The following is a 27,010-nucleotide window of genomic DNA, read 5'->3' as shown; positions in this document are numbered from 1 at the left end:
TTAATATTTTAACTAAATTAACAGTTTTAAATTTTTGTTCTGAGAATACAAATTCGTGAAAGTCAAATATAAAAATAGTTATAAAATAAATTATTAAAAAATAGGTTATTAGATATCATAGCTGTTCTTGTTGAAAGAGCTAGGTGCCTGGGTTTAAATGTCATTTGCAAAGTAGCTATTAATAGCACTATTATAAATATTTTTATAATTGTTTTTTTTTAATTATGAAAATAATATTTGAAATTATTTTTGACAAACTACTATCACAGAACTCAAAATAAGTTGTTGTTTTTTTAAATTTTATTTTTTAATTTGCTAATAAGTTGTCTTTTAGATTTATTCTTACAGCTTTTCCATTATAATTCAGTTTGTCATGGTATAAAAATTAATATGATTCTCTAGAAGTTTATGACCATTGGTCATACTATGGTACGGCTATCTAATTTAATTCTGTCTATTATTTTAGTCCTAATTATTCAGTAAATTATTTTATTATTTATTTATTGCAAAAATTAAAAGTTTTTGTGATTACTTTATAGCTTTATACATACATTAAAACACACGCATATTTAAAAAAAAAAGTGAAAGGGAGAAAAATGTAAACTAAAACAGTTATGAGTTGTTAGTTATTCTAAATTACTTTGCAATATTCTTGTTTAGCTTATAGCTTTATCAGGACAACTAAAAGCTAATTAAGCGGAAAATGCGTTTATGTTTCTTTTTTCATTCCAAATTATTATGCTATGAAACATTAAATGAATAATTAATTAGTCGACATCATATGGACTCTAATATACGCAGAATTTGGTTTTAATAAAAAATTTCCAAAGATATTAGGGGAAATTTTGCATTATCTCCAAATATAATCGCCAAATATTTGAAAAAACATCTTGAGGATTAAATGATTGACAATCAAATAAAATTAATTTCAGTTTGTTAGAAAACATTATGATAGAAAAAATAATATATTTTTATTGCAATCTACTTTCTATCAATATTGTCGAAAGTAATTGCTTTTTTTTCTTCTTCCTGTTTTTAAAATTTAATTATTATGTTTTATTTACAACGTCGCTGTCTGAATCATTCGTACATATAAATGATTTCGTGATTTTTTTTTTTTTTTGTCCAGATTTTCCTTGTTCACATTTAGTTTTCGCTTTATTCACCTGTTTTATCATCATACTGGTTTGTTTCTAAGAGTTATAAAAATTTCTGTTGCTATGGCAACCAAACAAAATTGACGAATATTTTGAAACAATATTTTATAGCTTAAAAAAATGTCTCTTTGACTTGAGATTTTATTTTTGTAATTAACTTAAGTTTAGCTTCAAGAAATGCATAAATTGCGCAAACTTTATATGTTTTTATAACCAAAAAGTAGCCATGTGTTCGAAATATATGTATTTGAGGCTTTAGTTAAGCTCAATGGATCTAGAATTCGTTCATTCCTTTGGTGGAAATGTTAAAGGGAATCGGAATGTAACTTTCTACAATGACACAACTGTAGGATTTATCGCAGGAAAATTGTGTGTTTTGTATGATTTAGAAACATTTTCGCAACGGCTTATCAATATTATAGATGGTAAAGAAATATCTACCATAACAAGATGTTTCAACCACCTAGCTCTAGCAATCAAAGGAAAACCAGCGTCCATTTGCTTATATAATTTAGAGTCAGAAACTAAAAAGTTGTACAATGGTCCTAAATCAATGGTAAGTGACTCATTCAGTTGTATTTCCATTTCACAAAGTCTCAGATTTGTTGCTGGTTCTGGGAGTGAACCCGATTGGCTCGTTGTCCTTTGGCTGTCTCTGTCTCGCCAGATAATTACAACGTTTAGTCCTACGACTTCCAAACCTGATTCTTTCATCAGTGATATTTCCTTCCATGCTGGTGGTAGAGAAGAGGTGGTTGTAGTTGGCAAGCTGATTCTGCGAGTGTATGAATACCAGGATGAAGATAATACTGGGGAGATTAACTTCTCTGAAATCATCATCGAAAAGTTCGAAAATGAAGAATACACATCCATTACTTGGACTCAGAAGGAAAATCTCGCCGTTGGTACAGTAAGCGGAAAGATTTTGTTTTTTCGTGGCATCGAAATGGTTAAAGAAATATCCGTGGTGCATTCATTGGCTCCAGAGTCGGAACAACTATCTACAAGTTCCAACTCTGTGACATGTTTGGCTGTTTCCCCCACAGAATTATTCTGTGTATTCGGGGAAAATGTTGTTACTTTCAAAGGCGAAGAAATAGCTGAATATGATTTCTATAGAATGTTGCTGTTGCCAAAGAATGAAGACATTTCAGTTCTTCCTGGAATTCTCCCATCAAAACGGGTTACTGTCAACCACTTGGAGGTTAGTTCTAATAACCGAACTGTTGTACTTTCTACTGATCTTGGTGAATTAGCTTATTTTAATTGCAGCGAAGTAAATGGTAATTATTTTAAGCTTCTTCTACCCGCTCAACATGTTGAACCGATTCTCTCTTTGTCATGTGCCAGAGGAAGATCTCTTATAGCAACATGCTCAAAAAACATTTTTATTTTATGGAATTACAAATCAAAGAATCAAGAAGCATATTTAAAGTTCAAAGACGAAATATTATCTATGGCTCTTCATCCTACCGGATTATACGTGGCAATCGGATTCAAGTATTATGCCAGAGTTTGCACAATCGTGTGCAATGGCTTAAAAGATAAGAAAACATTAAAAGTTGAAAACTGTTCGAAAATAAGCTTTTCAAACGGGGGTCAATACCTAGTTCTGGCCAATGATTTTTGTATGAGCGTGTACTGCTTCGTAACTTTTTCCCTTTTGGCAAAACTTGCAGGTCACGCTGGTCTAGTTACTGATATTGTTTGGAAAGAAACTGATATGAAAGTTGTTTCGTGTGATACCCGTGGTGTTATTTGCGAGTGGGATGCTGTTTCTTGGGATAAGATTTGGGCCAATACAGCTATTCTTTCATATTCTAGTCTTACTGTCACCCCCAATAATCAATTTATCATAACTATTTGCAAAGAAAAGGGTATTAAATGCTTGCGCGATGCCATGGTACTCTGGGAATCAAGCTCCAGTAAAGAGTTAACAGTCATTGCTTCAGATCACATGGGAGAAGTGTTATATTGCGGGACTATTGATGGAAATATTGGGAAACTTATTAGTCCCGATTTTAAAGCTCTTGATGAAGTATATGCGCATAATGGAAGAACTGTCGATATTGAGTTCAGTTCCGATTTAACTTACTTGTTTAGTGTTGGAACTGATGGGCTTTTAATGTGTTGGAAAGGTCCTAATAAAAATTCCAGTCCAGCAAAGTGCACTTTTTCCGGAGTAAATTTTCTCTCTAGCTCTGATTTTGAAGACCAGAAAAAGAAACTGAAACTGATAAACATGTCAATACAAGAAAATGAAATAGGTTATGAATGCGAACTTCAACTAAACCAACTGAAATACGAGGAAAGCATGAAAAACATGTTTCTGCAGCATGAATTAATTTTGAAAGAGCTTAATCAAATAATTTTCAATCTATGTGACAAGAAGCAGTCTCTTCTTTTTGATTCAGATCTCACACAGCCTTTAAAGAACATTGAAGACGAGCTTAGGAACAAAGTATTTAACTACACTGTAGAGTTAGATGCAACATTTAAAAAGACGGACGAATGCGTATTAGACCACTCCGAGAAAGTTGCTGATTATCAGGATAGGGTGAGAGCTTTGGAAGAATCCTACGCAAATACTTGGTCTGATGACACTGATAAAGAAGAAGCTATTCTATTAGAAATCAAAGAAGCTGAACGTATTCTGCTGGAAGAGAAAAGAAGTACTCGAAATAAAAAGCAAAACTTTGAAGATGATAAGAAAAGACTCGATGCAAAAGCCAAGGCTAAAGTAGATCGCGAACATGCAGAACAGATAGCAACACTGAAAAGAGAACAGGATAAAGTAGAAAAAATGAAAAGGGAAACCAGGAAATTAACCAACATGCTGACTTTCGTTCAAGAAGACAATCAGAGAAAGCGTGACGAAATATCCTTGCAAATCGAAAAGAATATTCAAGAAAAAACCAAATGTGTTTTGGTAGTTGAAGAGGAATTAAAAACTAAAGAACAAGAATTTAAGAGGAAAGAAAAATTGCTGCAAAATGTCGAAGCAGAATTTTTCACCTCAAAAAAAGATGTTGAGAAGCAACGTAGATTCCATTCTGTTTCTAAAAGTGCCGTTGATCAGGTTAAGTCTTCGATTGCGACTGCGGAAGATGAGGTACAAGCGCGGAAAAAGAAAATCACGAACATGACAGTATCTTTTACAAAGCTCGAAGCAGACATAAAAATTGCTCAGGATCAGTGTTCTGTTATAAATGATAAACTGAAGGACTCAGTGGAAGACTTGCATCAAAAGCAAGATTTAATTCGATCCAATCAGAGTATATTAACCAAGTACAAGAACCTGTTACATGAGAGTCTTTCACCTACATGTGACGCCGAAAAAGTAAAACTAGATATATTGCACGTTTTGGCGCAGTACAAAAGTCGAACTGATGAATCTTTAGATTCAAATCTAAAAGCCGAGTTTGAGCATCAAATAAAAAAACTGCAAGATACCTATGAGGGGATAAAAAAGCAACCCATGAAAACAATGAAGAATCTGGCAACGGCAGATTTTCGATTGTCCCAAGAGAACTCGAAGCTTTTGAAAGAAGTTCATGAATTGCAGAGAGATGTGGGAGAGTTGAGAGACGTAATTTTCAAATTGGAGACCAGCATGGGACTGCCTTTTATTCGAAAGGCTAGACCAACAAAAGAAATGAAGGAATTACGCGACAAAATTGAACTGGTGATCTCTTCCACAAAGAAAGATAGAACGAAGAGTGCCGAGGAAATGGCAAATTTGGATAAACTTATTGAAGAACAACAAAACGAGTTAATAAGATTAAAAAATCTAATTTCGGAAGAGAAAAAAAGAGTAAAGTAGATACATAGGGATCCTTCTGTTTGAAATTAAATTCCTTTCATCTTAAAACTTTGTATGAATAAATTTATTTATTTATTTATTTATTATAATGATTATGGTCTTCCTTTAAATTTTACTGGTCAAGGGTTTTTAATGAAAAAATTTATTTTAAACGGAAAATAAGAAATAAATTAAAGCCCACAATAGTGACAGTCATTCCCACCTCCAAAATAAATAAATAAATAAATAATAATAGAGCCTAGTATAAAAAATAGATGGAACCCTTGTCAGCTTGATTTTATTTTTTATTTTGTAACCGTCGTTGAAGAACCGACCCAATTTTGGGTTTACGACTACTAATGTTCAACTCCATAGCTTTGTAATTTTGAACCAATCTAGACAAGCAAACTCTTAGATCAGTACCCCCAAAGGTAGGATTTGTTATGGGAACATGAAGGACTTTGTGACTCGACAGATTTAACGTACATCAGTCACCATTTACTACACGGGGAGTCTTTGGCCGGCGGGGATCGAACCCACGACCTCTTGGACAAGGGCCCAGTGTCCTACCAATCAGGCTATCCCGACCTTTGTCAGCTTGATTACAGCGAAAAAAATCCTATTTATTATTTGTTTATTTACTTTAAATGTTGGAATGACTTAAAGATATTGTTTTTTCTTTTCTTCTTTTAACGCTGAAGCATAACAAAGCAGCTGTTTAATTTAAACATTAATGTACTACCATTATTTTCACTTCTTACAGCATGAAAAGTCATTTCAAAATAAAACGTTGGTATGGGTCAAAATATATTTGATCAACGTGCATATCCCGGTCCTTCTGCCATTGAGCCGGAATGGTTTAAGGCACTGAGCTGTTATTGGAGAAAAAGCCTGAAACAAACTCAACCCCGACTGCTGCTTTAAGCCCGCCCAGTTTCAGGTCGATGTGTACCAGCTAGTCTAGAAAGTACAGGTGGTCGGTGCGAAATGCTGACAACATTGCCACCACCATACCGTTGGACACAAAATTGCGGAGTCTTGACCTCCTGGCATACAATGGGCTGATGCAGAAATGGTTTACAATACGGCATTTAAATATTTAAAACAAGCAGAGTCGATGTTTTTAACAGCTGGTTGTAAAATAATTCAACCCCACGTTTATTATTTTTGGGGTTAAAATTGAAAAATGGGCATTATTTACAATTAAAAATTTCAACCGAGATTTTCTGAGATGACTCTTAAAAAACCTAACTGGTAGTTAAAATAAGGATGCATAAAATGCTTTTAGATAAAATTTTGCCATCCCACAGTTAAAGTAATCTAAAATAATGTTTTTTGAGGTTTTAAAATTTATTTCTATACAAATGTGCAAAAATTTGATAACTGTTGGAAAATATCTTCAATACTTAAGATGTAAAATGCATAAAAAAGCAATATAGATTTTATATCAAGAGTTATAAAATCACGTTTCAATTTTTATTATAGATAAATTGTGATTAGATCATGTAATTTATGAAGGAAAGAAATGTTATAGCCGGAAGAAAATATATGAATGGAATTTAATATGTTAAAGCAGAACTTTTAAACGTAAAAATTCGTGTAATTTTTCTTTATATTATTGTAATATATATTTATGCAGCTGCACATTGTTTTACTTCAAGGACAAATCAAAAGAATAATACCAGATTTAAAAATAGTAATTTATCATCTATTTCCATACTCAATTTCATTTTTATTTTAGGCTTTTATGGAAATGTTTGTGAGCCGTATTTTTAGTGCCTTGCATTTTAGTGTCATATTTTTAGTGCCTTGAACTCGAATCAAAGCCATAATTTTAAGCAATACATATACTAAAAGGCCAGGATAGCCTGGTCGGTAGGGTGCTGGGCCCATGTCCAAGAGGTCTTGGGTTCGATCCTCGCCGGCTGAAGACTCCCGGTGTAGTAAATGGTGACTGATGCACGTTAAATCTGTCGAGTCTCAAAGTCCTCCATGTTCTCATAACAAATCAATACCTCTAGGGGTACTGATCCAGGAGTTTCCTTGTCTTCTGGATTGGTTCAAAATTACAAGGCTACTAAGTTGAACATTAGTAGTCGTAAACCCATGAAATTGGGTCGGCTGCTCAACGACGGTTATAAAATAAAATAAAATACATATACTAAGGGCTGCGATGGCTAAGGGGAGCGTTCGCTTTCCAATAAGGCGAACCGAGTTCAAATCCCAGTCAATACGAATTCCGCATCCAACTTACACCTACCACAGTGCTGACGTGAATAATCCTCAGTGGTAGACGGATCATGGGTTCGAGTCCCCTTGCTGTCAGGCTAACCTTGGGAGGTTCTCGTGGTCTTCCTCTCCACGAAAAAAAGTCCTTCAAGAAGGCAAATTTCTCCCTATACTCGATTCAGGAGTTCCCTTGTCTTCTGGATTGGGTTCAAAATGACAAGGCTACGGAGTTGAACATTAGTAGTCGTAAACCCATAAAATTGGGAACCCAAGACATTGCTACGTCGGAGTAATTTTTCAAATGTTTAAAAAAGTAAGATCACAGACGCTTTTTTATTTTTTTTAAAGCTGTGACTAGACATTGACATTTTACGCCATTTTGATAATTAGCATAGCTGCCAAAAGATGTACAAGACCTAGACCTACGATTAAACTTGCCTAACAATCGTGAATAATTGTAACAAGCTCACACTTACAATCTTTGTTAAAATAGCATATCATTCACAAAAAAAAGCGTCATTTTATTGAACGACAAAATCTTCGAAAAACAGCCTTAAAATCAACGTATAATAATTCTCAGTTTTTTGCATATTATGAAGCTAAACATTTCTATGTTGGAGTAGCTTTTAAAACGTTACAAAGTTAGATCACAGACTATTTTAATTTTTACAAAACAGTGCCTATACTTTATTTTAACATTTTGTTCTATTTTTAAAATTAGCGACGAGGGCGCTGTGTTAAGACATGACAAAACTTACCTAACAGTCAGAATTATGAATAACTGTTACAAATTTACAATTTTAATAACAATCGCATAGCGTACCATTAAATTAAAGTGTTATTTCATAAGTCCACAGAGTCTTCAAAGAAATATCATAACGTTAATGCTTAAGGTTTAGACAGCAATTACAGGCATTTTGTTTGTGTTAAGATAAATGTGCTTATCATAAATCCATCTGATTAAGTTAAAAAGGAGTAAAATTACCGTGTAATCGAGATGAGATAAAGAGAATAAATAGATAAACAAAATCTCCGCCACTATTTAAGCATTATATTTATTTGTTTGGCGGAAATTGTACAATGTCCTTTATCGTTTTACAAATCGCTCAGACTCAGACGCATTTGAGGATAAAAAGTTGATTCAACGCACGGGTGAATTTGATGGAGAGGTTTGGGAGGAAGCCAAACGACCTACAAAAGTGATAAGATATTAAAAGCATCTGGCGAAAGGATAATAAGCGGAAAAATGTCCCGATTGATTTTCAGGCGAGACAACTTGAATATTAATGTAGTTTTTTTATTTTTTTATTCACAGTTACTAATGAATTAAAAGATAAAATTTTCGAAAGCAACTGGCTCTTATGAAAATATTAAAAATGTAACTACAGATAACCAGGTTCCGATATGCTTTCATTCAATGCCTACTATTTCGTTCTGAGAATTTGAAAAATGTTTTGAGACATTGATGTCAATGACTTCCGGCAGTTTACAGTTAATGGAGTTTCTGGTTTAACGGTTACGAATATTAATACTAAAATGATTCTAATCACACGGTTATCGAAAGGCTTTCGATTTACAGAATTTGATTTCCACTAACTATGAGAAGAAGGATATTAATAGTTATATTGAGAGATTGTATATTTATTGTATATTTATTGAGAATAGCATTAAATGAAGCATAAGTTTGATTAATGAGACATTTAAAATATTTTATGTCTGTTTTTGAATATTAAAGCAACGGCTTCATAATTGTGGTCTTTCATTTCAGTTTATATACATATACACTGAGTGGCCAAATTATTATGACCACCCCTTCAGTGGTCTGCTTCCTTACCCTATACGGCGCAATGTGTGTCGAACAGTACGTTCAGAGACGTTCACAGTTGCTCCTTGATTAAGATCACTTGCAATTTGTCGCACTGTTGCTCTCCTATTGCGCTGCACAACCCTGGCCAGCCTTCTCTCTGACGACCACAAGTCGGACGTTGAGATCCGGTTTTTTGCTTGATTGTCCATTCTTTGTACACATTAACAACTGCTGCTCTAGAACCGGTGATACCTGATTGCGCTAATGGTTTTCTGAAACATGGAGGACTGCGCTGCTAACATCTTATCCCCTTTAATAAAGGTTGGTGGACTGCGCTTAAGGTAACCCTTATGACCATCCCTCCTACTTCATTCATGCAGTAAAACAATTTCTGATAAAAGCATCATCTCGCCAATATTGTTCGCCAGAAGCTAGTGTGCTGAGGGGGGAAGGGGATTTGTCAATAAGTTTTCCTCCTTCTTTTAGTAATTTTCATTTAAAAGGAATTTTTTATAGGTTTTTAAATTTTAATACTTCGGTAATTTTAAAATACGAACTATATTTCAGCTATGAAAAAAAAATTTCGAGTTCATTTTAAGGTGACATATGGCTTTCAAATTTTCGAAAATTGGTCAAAATTTTAATTAGATCTATGCAATTGTTTCAAGAATATTGGTTAAAAAGTTAAAAAAAAAATACATTTGTTGCCCACTTGTCGTCTTAAGTTGGTTAAAAAATAAAAGTTCAGGGTGCAGTATCAAGTTTTAATAGTTTTCAAGTTTTTTTTCAAGTTTTAAGTTGAAAAAACCTTACTTTAATATTTAATAATTTGAATTTATTTAATATATTTAATAATTTAAAATTTAAATAATTCTTTACATGCAATTTTTGAATATATTTAATAATTTGAATTTTAAACCAGTTTTAACCATCTAAACCAAACTTCTGCATATTATTTTTAAAAAAAAATATATGAACATAAAATGCTTGAATTTTTACAGTTCTCGTACTAAAAAGTTTATGACTACAACTCCGACCAGAAGTCATGGTTGACAATCATAATTTTTTTTATTTCAAAATATTTGATTTAAATTGGATTTTTTTTTATTTGAATAAAATTAATTGGATTTTTTAAAATTTACCATCCAAAGCATCTGATACAATATTTTAATAATACTATTGCTTAAAAATAGAAGTAAAATAGTTAATATTTCTTACTAAAAATTTATAAAATTATTATTATATTATTGCATACTAATAAAAAAAATCATAGTTATATTTCTCAGATTCAACTAGGTGATAATTGTTAAAAATCGGGTAACAATTTGTCAACTAGACATCTAATGAAAAGTAAATTAATTTAGGTAAGAAAACATTATTGAAAAAAAAATTACGTCATTCTGGTTTGAGGAAGTCTTGATACACTCTAACTCTATATTCAATAAGATATAAAAGCATTGCATTTTAATTAGCAAAAAACTAAATGAATACAATTGAAATATGTTTTCTAAAAATTATTTTATACATATTAAATGGAAAATTACTAATTAAAGGTTTCATATCACTCTTATTTAAGTGTAGTCTATTTTGGAACATAATAAGTTACATGAATATCCCTTTTGATATTTCTTAGTAAAGAAATATTTTAAATTATATTTTTTTCAATTAATACTTTTTAATCATTTTGTTGAAATTATTGATTTATTATTTTTTTTAAAAAATAATCATTATTGATTTACATCAATGCATTTTATAATGAAAGGGATAACATAGTGAATGATTTCAATGCATATGCCTTTTATTACTCCGTAGTAAAAAAAATCGCTTCCTTAATAAACATACATTATCAATTAAATCAGAGTTTCAAAAATTCACACATTTAAGAATGTATTTATTAATTATACTGTATGAAATTTAAAACTTAAATTAGTAATTTTTTTTAAAAATAAATTCATAATTAATGTTTTAAAAATTATGCTTGTATAAGTTTATGTTTTTTTTATAAGGATTAATCAGGATTTAATTCATGACTAAAATGAAGTGATTTATGCCAACCCTGACAGAAGCAATCAGAAACTTAGAAATCTAGTATATTTTTTTAAAATTTAATTTATGTGTTTTTAAAGATGAGCCTTAAAATAAAGTTGAATTATTTCGTACATTTTTTCTCATTCGAAATGATTTTTAACAAATTCTTTCTGTTTTGCTTACAGTAACTTCGTAGTAAGAATTTGATTTTCAATATACATATATATTGAAAATCATATTCTTTTTATCTACTAAGTTGATAATTGAGTCAATCAGCAAATTAATATAAGCTTTACTCTATAGTTATATGCAATACAAATATGATCTTATATCGAGTTTTGCTATCAATTCAAAATTTAAAAAAAGAAGAAAATATTGGAAACAATTTTTTTAACACAATTCAATTTTTTTTCTTTAATCACTTAATAAAAATCCTAATATGTCTTATAAAATAAAATAGTTTCAAAAAACAATAACTTTTCTAAAGTTTTGTTAGTAAAAGCAAAACTTAAAATACTGAGTGTAACTTTTTGACTTATGAGAGTCGAATCGACACAGTCTCAGTTAATTTTCTAAGTACATTTTTTTTTTCTAATATAACTTTTATCATAAAAGGCGTTGCAAGAATTTCTCATAAATTATTTTTAAAAAAATAAAAGCTGGTAACTTACTTGATATTTTTATATTATTTGACTTTTTATCTTTATTTTTAGAGTTAATAAGAAAATCCTGCAACAAATTTTAAGATAAAATTTAATAAAAAGACATAATGTCAGAAAAATTAATTGAAACTATGTTAACTCGATTTTCCCAAAATTAGAAAGTTACACTTAATATTCTAATTTTTACTTCATCGAATAAAACAATAAAAGAGCTGTTTTGTGAAATTTTTAAAAATTATTTCATTCTTACTCTATTTCGTGCTATTTCGTGATTGAAACTGTTTCTTAATTTTAATTACGAAACATTGAGCACTATATTTAAACAAAATAATGCTTTTAAATGTGTCCTAATCAAAATTTTTATTCACAATAAATCAAAAGTTGAAAAGAGAATAACACAATGTTCTCAAATGCATAAGTTCACCCGTTTAATAATTACATTCGTAAATTCACTTTCCCATAAAGATAATGAAATTGTAATGATAAATACAATACTATCAGTAAATGTATTATATTCTAATTATAAATCCAATCCTGTTTGCAATATCTCGAATTTAATAAATTGGCCTAATATATTTTGATATATTTCTTGGCTAAGTAGAAGCTTATCGCCAAGTTAGTGTTTGATTTTTATAAATTGCACCCCTCACATGTCAATGAGGAGAGAGATCTACCTACAAACGTTATCAACTAGTAGCGCAATCAGCATACTGTTAGGGGTGGGGGTTATAATTGAGGCAATTACTGAGCGCAGTCCACCATTGCCCTCTAGAACACTTCACAAGTGCAGCCGTTTTGCTGATGCTCGTTCCGACACATCTCGCACCCACAATCATTCCACGTTGAAATTCAGTTAAATCACTTTTCTTTCCCATATCTGAGCAAGCAACACAGTATAACTGATGACTCACTTGTTCAGCATTCCCGTGTTATGGTTATCTTGCCCTCTAGCGGCAACGCTGTGCGCAATAACTCATTTGCATAAAACTCTGAGGTGGTCATAATAATTTGGCCACTCAGTGTATATATAATTATCAGGTGATACAAGATAGCTTTATTGTTTTTGCGCAGCAGGAACCGGTTTGCATTTGTTTACGTTCGTGTATCAATTGGTAAATACGTAAAAAATAAATACAAATAAGAAGTATGTATATAAAAAATCTCCTGAATAAAAACCCATTACATGTATGTTAAAATATAAAGGATTGCACACAAACTCGATCAAAACATCTAATTATTAAAATACTGCAATGCGCCTCTTATAATTTGATCTAATTATTATAATATACTAATACAATACCTGATATAATAAATATTCTATATTTATATAATATATCGTCTAATTTATCCAATCGTCAAATTTATAATATATATCGTCTAATTTAACCAATTGATACGCGAACGTAAACAAGTGCAAACCGGTTTCAGCCGCGTAAAAACAATAAAACTGTATAGTATCACCTGATAATTAAGATTTTACATAGAATCTTACAGTGCGTCTAATAATATGGCCAGAGACTGTATATATATATATATATATATATATATATATATATATATATATATATATATATATATATATATATATATATATATATATATATATATATATATATATATGAAACTGCTATCTTATCGTAAAAACTAAGAAACGAACTGGCCATATTTTCTGAAGTGTCGATGCTTTTTCTTCATTCCTCTGCTTGCCGTGTGACGTGTGTTCCGGATTTTAAGCGAATCTATCCAGATTGCTTCTTGAGATCTAAAATAAGTTCATTCTGAGGAGAATTCAGTCAAGGCTGAAGGGGTCTTGGCAGCGCTCCTGACCTTCTGCTGTATGAGGAAGAAGTTTAAAAAAAAAAGAAAAAGAAAAGAAAAAAAAAAACTTTTTTTTATTTTAATCTTTAACTAATGAGTTGCTTCAAGCTATGAATGACTTCTCACCTTTGAAATTGCTCTATTTGTTATCCGTTCTTGATTCATTTACAGGACGTTTTTCATTTATGAAAAACGTGTTGTACGTGCAGGGAATTTGTGGATAATAAATAAGATAATGAAGAGCCACTTTTGATGATTTTGCGATTCGATAATGACTTGTATGTTTGGATTAATTGTGGATGAAGCGATACTTTAACTGACGACTACTGGCTTTAACTCAATTTACAAACACTATTATTAGGTGTACGAGCAGGGAATTTGTGGATAATAAATAAGATAAGAAAGAACCACTTGTGATGTTTTTGCGATTCGATTATGGCTTGTATATTTGGATTAATTGCGCGTGAAGCGATACTTTAACTGACGACTACTGGTTTTAACTCAATTTCTGACACTATTATTAGGTGTACGAGCAGGGAATTTGTGGATAATAAATAAAATAATAAAGAGCCACTTGTGATGATTTTGCGATTCGATAATGGCTTGTATATTTGGATTAAGGGCGGGTGAAGCGATAATTTGACTGACGAGTGCTGGTTTTAACTCAATTTACAAACACTACTACCTTAAATTTGTTATTTATTCAATGTATCCCGCAGAATATGTGGATGATAAATATGATAATAAAGAGCCACTTGTGATCATTTCGCAATTCGATAATGACGTGGAAGTTAACGCGACTCCTAAAATAAAAACATATAATGAATAATTAAGTTGATTGAAGAATAGAAACAATTAACAGAATGCCAGCCATAATTAAATAATAATAAATTTAATAAAAGGATAACAATTAAGGTTACAAGTTAGTTAATTCCAGATTAAACATCGTGGCGGACAGGTTGTCCCAGTAATATACACAGGCGTCGTCACAGACCGAACTGAGAAGAAAAACAGGTGCAGTTAGGTCTGCAATCGTGATTGTCCTTATCGCCAACTGGCGACGTAAGTTTGCCACATTTCGGCGTTTAGCTTGAAATTGGCTTAAAAGCAGCAGCCGCTGCATACTCCCTCCGCAGTGTAACGGTTAAAAATGGACATACCGTTGAGGTCTACGAATTGTTCTACCGGTACGAGTTGTATTGGCTGGATCAATCGGTTTCACTGTCTCTGAGTTTTTTGCAGGAACGGTTGATTCAATCGACTCGACTGGAGAAGGATAAGTATGTTGATTAGTCTCTTTGGGCAGGAAAGCTGGTTTAAGCCTGTCTATGGAAATGGTATACTTTTTCCCCTTAAGTTCGATGTCGAAAAGTTTGTCACTTCTTTGCAGAACTCTATACGGACCATCGTACGGAGCTTGGAGTGGCTTTCTAACAGCGTCGTGTCTGACAAATACATGTGAGCAGTCCTTCAAATGTGGGTGAACAAAAATTGTTCTGTGTCCATGACGAGACATCGGGGCTGGTCTCACATTTTCGAAGTGGGATTGCAAGTCCAGGATAAGTTGATTTTGGGAAGCACTGGTCGGTGACGGAACGAAGAGTTCGCCAGGTAGTCTGAGAGGTCTTCCATAGACCAATTCGGCAGTTGTGGCTCCTAGATCCTCTTTAAAGACTGCACGGAAACCTAGTAGCAATGTAGGTAGAGCTGAAGACCACTGCTCGGTATTATAGGCCTTCAGGGCTGCCTTTAGTGGACGATGAAACTCCTCGATCAAGCCATTTCCCTGAGGATGATACGGAGAAGTCCTGATGCGTTTGATGCCTAGGAGTTGTGACAGGGCCACGAAAAGTGAGCTCTCGAACTGCCTGCCTTGGTCAGTAGTAACACGGACAGGACAGCCAAATCTGGAAATCCAATGAGTAAAAAAGGTCTTTGCAACTGTGTGTGCAGTTATGTCAGGAATAGGGACAGCCTCTGGCCACCGAGTAAATCTGTCGATCATAGTTAAACAATAGTAATTCCCGTTGGATGGTGGAAGAGGACCCACAAGATCCAGGTGTACATGTTCGAATCTTTGTGACTGGTCTAAAAAATTACTTACTGCAGATTTTGTGTGGCGAGTTACTTTTGATCTTTGGCATGGGACACATTGTCTAGCCCATTCTGCACAATCTTTACGTATGGACGGCCAAACAAATCTAGATCGCATCAATTTTGAGGAAGCGCGAATCCCAGGATGGGATAAATTATGTAAAGTAGTAAAAACTTTTTTACGAAATATTTCAGGAATGTATGGCCGGGCTGTGCCAGTTGATAAATCACAATAAATTGATTTACTACAATCAGGCAAGGTTATTGCTTTAAATTTTAAGACGTCGGAATTTGTCAATAAATCATTTAGTTCCTCGTCGGTTGTTTGTGCCTGTGCAATTTCGTTATAGTCGATTGTGTTGGGCATAGATATTGCTTCGATTCTCGATAGTGCGTCTGCCAAAACATTATCTGATCCTTTTATATGATGAATATCGGTCGTAAACTGAGATATGTAATCTAATTGTCTCGCTTGTCGCGGAGAGCAATTATCAGAGCGCTTTCGGAATGCAAAAGTTAGAGGCTTATGATCTGTGAAAAGAGAAAATTCTCGCGCTTCAAGCATATGTCTGAAATGTTTGATTGCCGCATAAGCTGCCAATAATTCTCTATCGTATGCGCTATAAATCTTTTCAGCTGGGGAAAGTTTTCGAGAGAAAAAAGCAAGTGGTTGTGCATCATTGTTAACTATTTGCGCTAAAGCCCCTCCTATTGCGAAATCCGACGCATCCACGTGTAAAATTAATTTGGCATTCGGTTTAGGGTGCGACAACAGCACAGCGTTTGCAATTAATTCCTTACACTGTTTAAAATCATTATTAGCTTGATCTGTCCATTCAAGTTTCGTTTTGTCTTTCTTTTTGGCTCCTTTTAAATACGCCGTCAAATGTATTTGATTTTGTGCTATATTCGGTAAAAATCTACGGAAAAAATTTAAAATTCCTAGAAATCTTTGAAGTTCATTAACGGTTTGAGGTTGGGGATAATTTAAAATTGGTTTGATTTTGTCGGGTAATGGTTTTGTACCATCTTGAGAAATAAGGTGTCCTAAAAATGAAATTTCAGGTACACCGAAAACACATTTGGAAGTTTGTATAGTTAATCCATACTTGTTCAAACGATCAAAAACCAAACGTACGTGTTTTCTATGCTTTTCTTCAGTTTCACTAAAAATTAAAATATCGTCGAGATAAACGTAGCAAAAGGAAAAATCACCAAGAATTTCATTCATAAATCTTTGGAACGTTTGAGCTGCTCCACAAAGACCGAAGTTCAGATAGGGAAACTCAAAAAGGCCAAATGGTGTACATACCGCGGTTTTCTGTACATGTTCCGGGTGCACTGGTATATGAAAATATGCTCTCACAATATCGAGTTTTGAGAAAATTTTCGCACCATAGAGAGAGTTTGAAAAGTCCTGTATGTGCGGGATTGGGTAACGATCCGGAGTTGTACACGCATTTAATCTGCGATAATCTCCTACAACACGAATACTACCGGAACTTTTCGGAACCACGTGGAGCGGAGAAGACCACGGTGACTTGGATGGTCGACAAATTCCCTGCTCCATCATGAATTGGAATTCTTTTTTAACGGATTCGTATAATCTAGGGTTTAATCGCCTAGGCTTACAATGAACGGGCGGTCCGGTGGTTTCTATATAATGCACAGTACTATGGTTAGAATCTTTTAGTTTTAATGACAATTTAGTTAAATCTGGGAATTCTTTTAACATTTTATGATACTCCGATTCTCCGGAGATGAGTTTAATTGAACTAATAGGTTTAGGTTGGGCAAACATACCCTGTATTTCTAACTTAGTTACACTGTCAATAAGTTTTCGACGTTTTAAATCAACTAAGAGGCCAAAATTCTCTAAAAAATCAGCACCTATAATGGGTGTTGGAATAGTTGCAATTAAAAAATGCCATTTAAAATTTCGTCTAATACCCAGATCAACATTGATTAATTTTGAGCCAAAAGTTTTAATTTTCGTGTTATTTGCAGCGTATAATTCCAAAGGCTCAGGTCTTAATTTTTTAGATACCTTAGGCGCGGGGATACAAGATACATCGGATCCTGAATCAACTAAAAATTTTAAATGAGAACGCTTGTCGTAAACATAAAGGCGACATGAGTTTTTGGCTATCGGGATTGCAGTCGCAGACACTTGTTTTTCGATAGCCGAATCTAGTTTTCCGGGTTTTTAGTTTGATTATAAGAACAAGGCTCTCTACAATGTTTTGCACGAGCGCCAAATCTGTTATGGTAAAAGCAAAATTTTGAGTCGCCTCGCGATCTTGAAGGAGTTTGATGTCGGTAGGGAGATTTGTTATATCGTGATCGAGACTGATCTCTATTACGCTCGCGAGATAATCTCTTAACTTCTGCACTCAACGAAGCTATCTCGTTTCGCAAAACGCTTATTTCAGACGGAGGATTGCGCTGTGAGCTTTCCGTAGTGTGTTGCCCAATAGCAAATACGCCAGTTTCTGTCGGAGTCGTACGGACTTCTGAAATTTTGTCGGCCATTTTGGCTAAATTGTCCAAAGATTCAGAGCTAATTGATAAGATTGTTTGAATTTCTTGAGGCAGTCTCTGAAACCATAAAGTTTTCAAAAAATCATCGTTGACGCTTTTACCCCCTAATTCGCGCATTTTTCTCAATAAATGGGACGGCTTAACGTCTCCAAGATGCAATTCAGAAATTAATTGGCGAATTTGTTCGTTTTCCGAAGCAGAGAATTCGGCTATTAACCGGTCTTTCAAAGTGTTGTATCTATCCGCAGCAGGTGGCGCAAATAAAATATCGGACACTGAGGATAAAGTTTCAGGATCTATTGATGAAACGAGGTAATTATATTTCGTTAAATCATTAGTGATTCTAGCTAGCTCAAAATTACTCTCTACCTGAATAAACCATAGTTTAATTTTCGATTTCCATAACGGGGGAATTTTTACCGAAAGATGGGAGACCTGAGATGCATTTGAAGAACGTGCAGCATTATCTGCATCATTAACCTGCTCCACCACATTCGGCATTATTTTAAAGTGTTAGGGCAGCAAATAAAATTAAACAACTTGTATGATGCAGTGATAAGCGCAAAGATCAAATTAAACTCGAAAATAATGCAAATACATTTACTAAAAATGGTAAAAAGGTTTAAATAATTATTGCAAATGAAAGTGATTTTCAAACATTTCGAAAGATAATGCAGTAAGATAGCAGACTCCGTACACGCCGTAGATCAATACTAACAGTAAGTTTAAATCAAAGATACTAGCAGTAAGTTAAATTAATACATTAATTTAAACATATTAAAGCAACAGTAATTTTGAAAAGACCAATCACAAAAAGACAACAGAAATTCGATAACATACCCTTAAAATATCCATGTGTCCATCCATCCATATCTCCTTGCGATCACAAGTTTGCAAATAAAAAAATTTTTCAAAAAATAACGCTAAATTTTAAATTTAGTTCTAAAGGAGCAAAAGTTATTAAAAATTAAAGCTGGTCTTCGCATAAATTTAGAAAGATTGCATAGATTCAAAGCCGGGTCACCAGCGAGGAGACACGTGGAAGTTAACGCGACTCCTAAAATAAAAACATATAATGAATAATTAAGTTGATTGAAGAATAGAAACAATTAACAGAATGCCAGCCATAATTAAATAATAATAAATTTAATAAAAGGATAACAATTAAGGTTACAAGTTAGTTAATTCCAGATTAAACATCGTGGCGGACAGGTTGTCCCAGTAATATACACAGGCGTCGTCACAGACCGAACTGAGAAGAAAAACAGGTGCAGTTAGGTCTGCAATCGTGATTGTCCTTATCGCCAACTGGCGACGTAAGTTTGCCACATTTCGGCGTTTAGCTTGAAATTGGCTTAAAAGCAGCAGCCGCTGCAGTTTGTATGCTTGGATTAAGTGAGAGTGAAGCGATAATTTGATTAACGAGTACTGGTTTTAACTCAATTTCTGACACTATTATTAGGTGTACGAGCAGGGAATTTGTGGATAATAAATAAGATAATAAAGAACCACTTGTGATGATTTTGCGATTTGATTATGGCTTGTATATTTGGATTAATTGCGCGTGAAGCGATACTTTAACTGACGACTACTGGTTTTAACTCAATTTCTGACACTATTATTAGGTGTACGAGCCGGGAATTTGTGGATAATAAATAAAATAATAAAGAGCCACTTGTGATGATTTTGCAATTCGATAATGGCTTGTATATTTGGATTAAGGGCGGGTGAAGCGATAATTTGACTGACGAGTGCTGGTTTTAACTCAATTTGCAAACACTACTACCTTAAATTTGTAATGTATTCAACACATCCCGCAAAATATTTGGGGATAATAAATCCATTTATTGAAAATCTAAATAATAGCAATCTTACTCCCTCACAAGAAGAACTTATTGAACTATCTTCAGATCTGAAATTAAAGCCACAATTTAATCCCATGAACTTATAGCAGATCTGGATACAAACTTGAAAAGAAATGCTAATAAAATCTTGTAAAAGCAGAAAGATTTTATTACCTATTTCTTCAACTTACCTATTTGAAAAATTTAATATTGGTACGAGAATTAATATAAATTTTATTTTTAATTAAAATAAGTTTAGGCTTAAAAAAATTTTCACAGTAAAAAGTATGTGAAGTGGCTTCGAAAATCGATTCAATTTCATTTCTTACATGAAATGCGTTAAAAAGTTTGAAATGTTTTGAAATATTTTGGGAAAGAGTGAAAGTTGATCTTAAAGAAAAGTTCATTACATAGAAAATTCACTTCGCTATTTGGAAGTTATTTTACGAAGAAATTTCCAAAAATGTTCCACGAAAAAAATCGCACAATAGAGAAATTCACAAAATGGAAGTTCGTAAAATAGAAGTCCAACTGTATATATATTTTTTAATTAATTTAGTAATTTTAATTAATTTTTTCCCATAATAAACTATTTTACGATAGTTTGTTTCAGGCTTATATTATTTGGACCCAATTCTAATTGGTAATGCGGTGTTTCTATTGAAAATTACTGCAATCAAATAAAAAATATTGATGCAGGACCTAAGAAAACTGAAGTAATTTCAAAAAATGGTAGCCACGTTACGCTCTGTTTCACTTGGTTTAGAAATTCGTACAGAAACATTGAAATTCAGTGTTCCAGAAATTCGAACGGTGAGTCAGTCTTTCGTTCCACTTTTAAATACTTGAGACAGAATTCGCTTGAAAATTCCATTTGAATTGGATTTCTCGATTCAGGTATGATGCAAAAAGTTATGAATTATTTATTAACTTTTAATTTTATGCATTTATTAATTTTTTGTTTTCGATTATTAATTATAAGACTTAAAAGTATTTTCAACTTTCATCAGCAACAGACGATTTTTTTTATTCACAATTTTTATCTATAATCTTTAAGGAAACAACAAGTTGCCAGATTTAATTATTCTTTTTTCTAACGCATTCTCTGTCAAAATAATTTACGAAATTCTATTATTTTTAAAATTATTTTAATGATCATGATAATGATTTTAAAATTATCTTAATAATATGCTAATGATTATCTAATGAAAATCCTCTTATAATGTTTTCAAAAGAATAAATTATTTCAGTTCGTCTGATAGAACAAAAGAATTATGGAAATACATTTTTATAAATAATATATGTTCAGTATTTTACTTACAATCCTATTAATCGCTCTCCACCCCCTCTTTCTTTTTTTATTTTATTTGTTTTGTCAAAGAAAAAACCATACTCGCTGAAATATTTTAAGTTACAAACATCATCTAAATACTTTAGTTGAAGGTCCTTTTTTGAATTTATGACGTAAATTATCGATGATGAAATAATTTCGTTTGCCTGCACGCATTCTTATGGTAGATTAAAATTGCTTCTTCTTCATGTACGATCCTTTGTGAAGAGTTTTTATGATGTATTTCGTCAAAAATCCATTGTCTGCGGAAATTTCCTGCTAAATATTGCATAATATTACTTTTTTCATCGCAAACTGTCTTTCGTGACTTTCCATACTACTAAAAATTTACATATTACACATCATTGTATAGCAGATATGTATTATGAAAATTTATATAGAATTTTGCATATAAGAAGGGTAGACCCGATTAAATCGTATAATCCTTGTTTAAGTTATATATATATATATATATATATATATATATATATATATATATATATATATATATATATATATATATATATATATATATATATATATATATATATATATATATATATATAATGTTCTCAAATTAAAAGATTTGGAGATAAATATGTTAAATTTAATTATTTTGAAGATATTGCTACAATTTTTTTATCCAATTCGAAAAATTAGCTTTTATATAGATTACTTTGATATTATCCGGCATTAAACTTTAATAAAGAACACTACTGGAGCCGATAATGTGTTGAACGCAATTAATTTTAGAGTACTTTCTACATCTCGCCCTTGTTTGAAATCATGTTTAATTCTTTGTGCAGACCTTGAATCCGGTTTTTATGACGTCACAGCTAAACAGCCCTCTTTTTCTTTCCTTTATGACGTAATTTTTCTTCCCGGAATCTCTGTGGAAATGAGTGATGGACATAACAGGAAATATAACATTTGTTTCAGTTGCATAATTCCTTGGATGTACGGTGACATCTTTAATTAATCCTCGACTTCCAAGATTAGAAACGTGTTTCTGACTTTCGAAATACTTTTTTATTTTATTTACTTATTTATCTATATATCAAGTTGCACAGTTCACGTGACTTCCTATATTAGGAAAGCACTAGTTTGATATCGATTCAGAACCTGGTGTTATCCATTTTATGCATTAACACAAATGTTTGTTAGGATTGAAACAAAATTCTGAATTCTACAATCTTTAGTTTTTAGCTAAACTCTGTTTGACGTATGCTGTTTATATCTTCTTGAAGAAAGCAGTACAGTAGTGTAATCAAATGATCACATTTTTAAATGTTGACTATTGCTTAGAAAGAAAAAATTATGATTATTTAAATTGTTATTTCCTTACCATTTTAAATATTGAGGGAACTATGGAAATTCCAGATTAGTAAATAGGACATGTTCTACGGCGGATCTAGAAATTTTTCCTGTGTGTGTGTGGGGGGGGGGGGGTCATAGACTCAGATTCCCCATATATTTTTTCTTTATGAAAGAAAATTTTTTCTTTATGAAAGAATTTTTTTTTTTTTTTTTTTTTTTTTTTTTTTTGAAAAAAAAAAAAAAAAACTGGGGTTTTTAATGTTAGTCTTCTCATTTATTTTTTTCATAATGAACAATCTATTATATATAATTCTCTTACGTGGCTCCCAAATTTTGGCTGTATTTCTTTTCCGCCGGTGGCAACGTTTGCTTTGTTTTGAAAACACCAAAGCATTCTGCCTTTTAATGATGTGTTTCTGATCTAATATATATAATTCTCTTACATGGCTCCCAAATTTTGGCTGAAGTACTTTGTACAACTAAATAAGATTCTTTTCACAACAGTTAAATATTTACTTTATTTTCTTCATTCATAAAGAAAACAGTCGGCAACGAATTCTGTTAGGTTAAAAAACATTTCGCTAAAAAAATAACGAATTCTAAAACAAATAAAAATAAACAACTTAAAAAATAAAAATGCTGTTGCCAGTCACAGAATTTTTTGAAAGTTAACTTGGCAACATAAATCAAAATGACATAGAAGCGCAACTAGATCAAAATTATGATACCTGAGCGCTTGACGTAACAAATCCTTCAATTCTAAAAGTGTTGCATCGCCAAATGCCCAAATTAACAATTGTGTTCTTAAAGAAATTCTATAAAAAGTTTTAAATAAGCAACCTACTTCTACAACTGCGTCTTGAAGAATTTGGCTCATTGATTAAAAATATTGTTTTAATTTTACAGTACTAACTTTACTTCTACTTTCATTATTGCTATGACTCTCTTTCATTGCATTTTACAACTTCATGCTAAATTTGAGGTTGTTTTGTGGTTGAATACTGACATTTAGAAATGAGTTCATAAAAAAAAATAATATTTAGAGGTTAAGAGTTGCCTCAGAAAAATTTGAATTGTTGACATTGAACTTAATAATGGAAACAATCGTTTTTGTGAAAAATTGAATTGTATTGTTGACATCGAAACTAAAAATATTGTGTTTCAACTTAACAATACTACCTTAATTTATACTTTAGAATTGCCTCGGAGAAATTTGAATTGTTAGCAACGACTTAAACAAAAAGTTTTATTTTAACTGACAAATACTATATTATAATTTTAACTTTTTCTATGACTATACTCATTTTCTTTGTTTTTTATGCATTTTATTTTTTTGTGATAAAATTAAAAAACTTATAGTTGTTCTGCTTCTGAACACTGATAAAAACACAAAATGATGGGCTTCATCAACAATCAAAAATATATACATTTTTTTTATAAATTCCATATTATTAAGGTGCCGCCATTCAGAGAATTAAAATTACAAAATTATCTTCATCAGAGCCGATATGCTTTACAGCCGGCGTTCAGTGGCAGACTACTATTTCATATTGTTTTACAACACATGGCTTTAGCCCTCTGGTGGGAAAGACTTTTAAACAAAACTTACAACAGTTACTTTTCTCACCAACTGAAATTTAGAATAGTGTGATTAAGAAAAATATGTGAACTGTTTGCAATTTCAAATTAATATTGAAATGTACAGGTTTAGAATTTTCTACAGTGAAAAGTTTTCGGAACTTCAGTATTCAAAAAAGTATACAAAAACTAGACGTTAAGAACGTATCCAATGAGCGAGCAAAGCGAGCATTGGATTGCGAAGCAATCCAAAATGAACTGTGAAAGCAGTTCCGGGGGTGGGTGAGCGCCAGCGAGCAGGGGGCGAAGCCTCCTAGTATATAAATAATTCAAGAATTCAACATCTTTAAATAATAAATGTAATGCGTTTTTTAGAAACTTTGGCAAATCTGTCTATGATTTTTTTCAACATCCAAATCAATTTCTCGATGAATGTTTAATAATGCGAGTCCATTTAATCGTTCTTGATTTTGAGTTGCTCTTCTGAGTCAAGTTTTGAGACGTCGAAGAGTTGAAAAGGAACGTTCTGCTGTTGCTGCACTAACTGGCAGAGTTATTAAAATTCTCAACAACATATTGATTGTTGGGTACTGGGTACAAATCGATGTCACAGGCATTAATGTTCTTAGAAAGATCGTTGGGCACTTCAAGTCCTGCTTCTGTTTCACGCTGCCATTTTGCCACCCAAAGACGAAATTCTGTTTCGACAAATTTTACGGAAGCCTTTAAGAGATTCCTATAAAACTCGGCAGTTTCACGAGCGGTTATAAGATCTCCTTCTGTAACAGTTTGACGAGGTAAAAAAACTCATAGATTGATAAGTTTTATCACATCTGGGGAAAGTCTGTCCATTTTATCCTCTGTTCCCATCTTCACCTTCATACAATCTTTGGTTAAACCTATTGAAGAGCTCTTGGAGTGCTCGGCTCGCTTCAACATTATTAATGTTTACAATGAAACCATGACGAATTTCGTTTTAATCTTTTGGATTATGATTCTTGAAGCAGTGAAGAACATAATTATATAAAGAAAAAAATAATCGATTTTTCCGACCCACCTAGCCTAGGTGTATATGCCCCCTTAAATAATTTTTAAAATATTTTATTTCTTTTGAAAACTATTAAAAAAAGTATTATTTTTATTTTTTAATTTTTTTTTTTTTTTGGGGGGGGGGGTTATGACCCCTATGACCCCCCGCTGAATCCGCCACTGGACATGTTATACGTGCTAATAACTTTTTACAAGACTAAAGCAAACGATTTTGGGATTTTATTCGTTTTCCTGCTTGAAACTCAATTTTCAGAACGTCTTCATGACTGCCTGTTTTCACTATCGTTAGGAATAATTTTATTAAGTGTTTATGGAATAATAATTGGAGTAGGTAGAGGTTTTTTGGCAGTAGTAGTCGTGGTACTTTACTTGTAGCTAGAACCTTACAATGAGCTTTTGGTGACGGCCTGGGAAACATTCCTAAAGATGCGTCATTACGATTTTAATGCACTGCAGGCAGAATGACTCACCCGCTTTGGTAACACGATGACCTGCGTGCAAAATCGAGAACTCTATAATAAAACAGTTTGCTAAAAGTTGCCCTTTGCAGTTTGATCAAAGTGGTCATCCACCTGCTCACTGACTGCAGATAGTGAAGCTTGATTTCGGTGATCTACTGGGAACCATATCGATCCGTCTACTGTGGGACAAAGTGTTTTTGAACCTAATTGGCTTTTGTAATTGAAATTCAATTTCTAGGACTTGCCCTTAGCCTACTTGTACGATCGTTGGGAATGTTTTTATTTTTATATCCGTCGTTTAACAGGCGACCCAATTTTGGGTTTACGACTACTAATGTTCAACTCCGTAGCCTTGTAAGTTTGAACCGATCCAAAAGACAAGGAAACTCATGGATCAGTACCCCAGAGGTTTTGATTTGTTATGGGAACATGGAGGACTTTGCGACTCGACAGATTTAACGTGCATTAGTTACCATTTACTACACGGGGAGTCTTCGGCCTGGGGAGTCTTGGACATGGGCCCAGTGCCCTACCAACCAGGCTATTCCGACCTACCCTTTGCAGTTTGATGAAAGCGGTCATATACCTGCTCACGGATCGCAGATAAGGAAGCTTGATTTCGGTGATCTACTGGGAACCATATCTTACGAACCGTCTGTGTGGGACAAAGTTTTTTGAACCTAATTCGATTTTGTAATTGAAATTTCATTTCTGGGACTTGTCCACAACCTACTTGTACAATCGTTGGAAATGGTTTTACAAATTGCTAGTAAAATAATAATTAGGGAAGATAAAATGCGTTTTTATTATTAAATTCAATTGTTACCCAACGTGTTCACATTTGGCTATTTGTAAGGTTTAGTTGTTAAGGGTCTTACTAATCGATTTCGTCATTAACTTTCGAATTCAGAACGCGTTCAAAGCTGCTTATTTATAAGATCATTGGGAATAATTTTAAAAAAGTGGTAGTCTTTAACTTTGAAAATAAATATTTATACATTGAAATATAAATGTTGTTACTATTAAAAAAAATTTTCAGCGACTGTGTTTGTAACTATGCATGTCTTTTCGATTTTTAATTCTTTTTTTGCAAATAACAAAAATGTATTTTTTTATATTAAGGGGATAAATTCCCCCCTCCCAAAAGTCATAGTGGAGTTTGTTTTTTTTAAATAAAAATATGAAAAATAATTTCTGAATGCTTTACATGTACACTTAGTGGGCAATGAATATTTTACTTTTAAAAATTAATGATTTTGTACTAAAAAAATATTCATAATAATTTACAATTT

General features: G+C 32.5%; 2 protein-coding genes across 2 annotated transcripts in view; both read left to right on the top strand.

Annotated features, from left to right (window-relative positions):
- LOC107436231 (secernin-3) overlaps window positions 1–27,010 on the top strand; it is a 58,540-nt gene that overhangs the window by 16,397 nt on the left and 15,133 nt on the right. The window lies entirely within an intron of this gene.
- LOC107436232 (cilia- and flagella-associated protein 57-like) lies at window positions 1,426–4,980 on the top strand. The gene has a single exon (XM_016047862.4). It carries the CDS (start codon window positions 1,426–1,428, stop codon window positions 4,978–4,980), a length of 3,555 nt encoding a protein of 1,184 aa, XP_015903348.3.

Source organism: Parasteatoda tepidariorum, chromosome 3 (genome assembly GCF_982258835.1).
Source record: "Parasteatoda tepidariorum strain Cologne lab strain chromosome 3, Ptep-v5.0, whole genome shotgun sequence".
Taxonomy (NCBI): Eukaryota; Metazoa; Arthropoda; class Arachnida; order Araneae; family Theridiidae; genus Parasteatoda; species Parasteatoda tepidariorum.
Note: the sequence above shows the minus strand (reverse complement) of the source record. Positions and strands in the feature narration are given on the sequence as shown.

Coding starts and splice junctions, on each gene's coding strand:
- LOC107436232 (XM_016047862.4), top strand. CDS start 1,426: ATGGATCTAGAATTCGTTCATTCCTTTGGTGGAAATGTTAAAGGGAAT.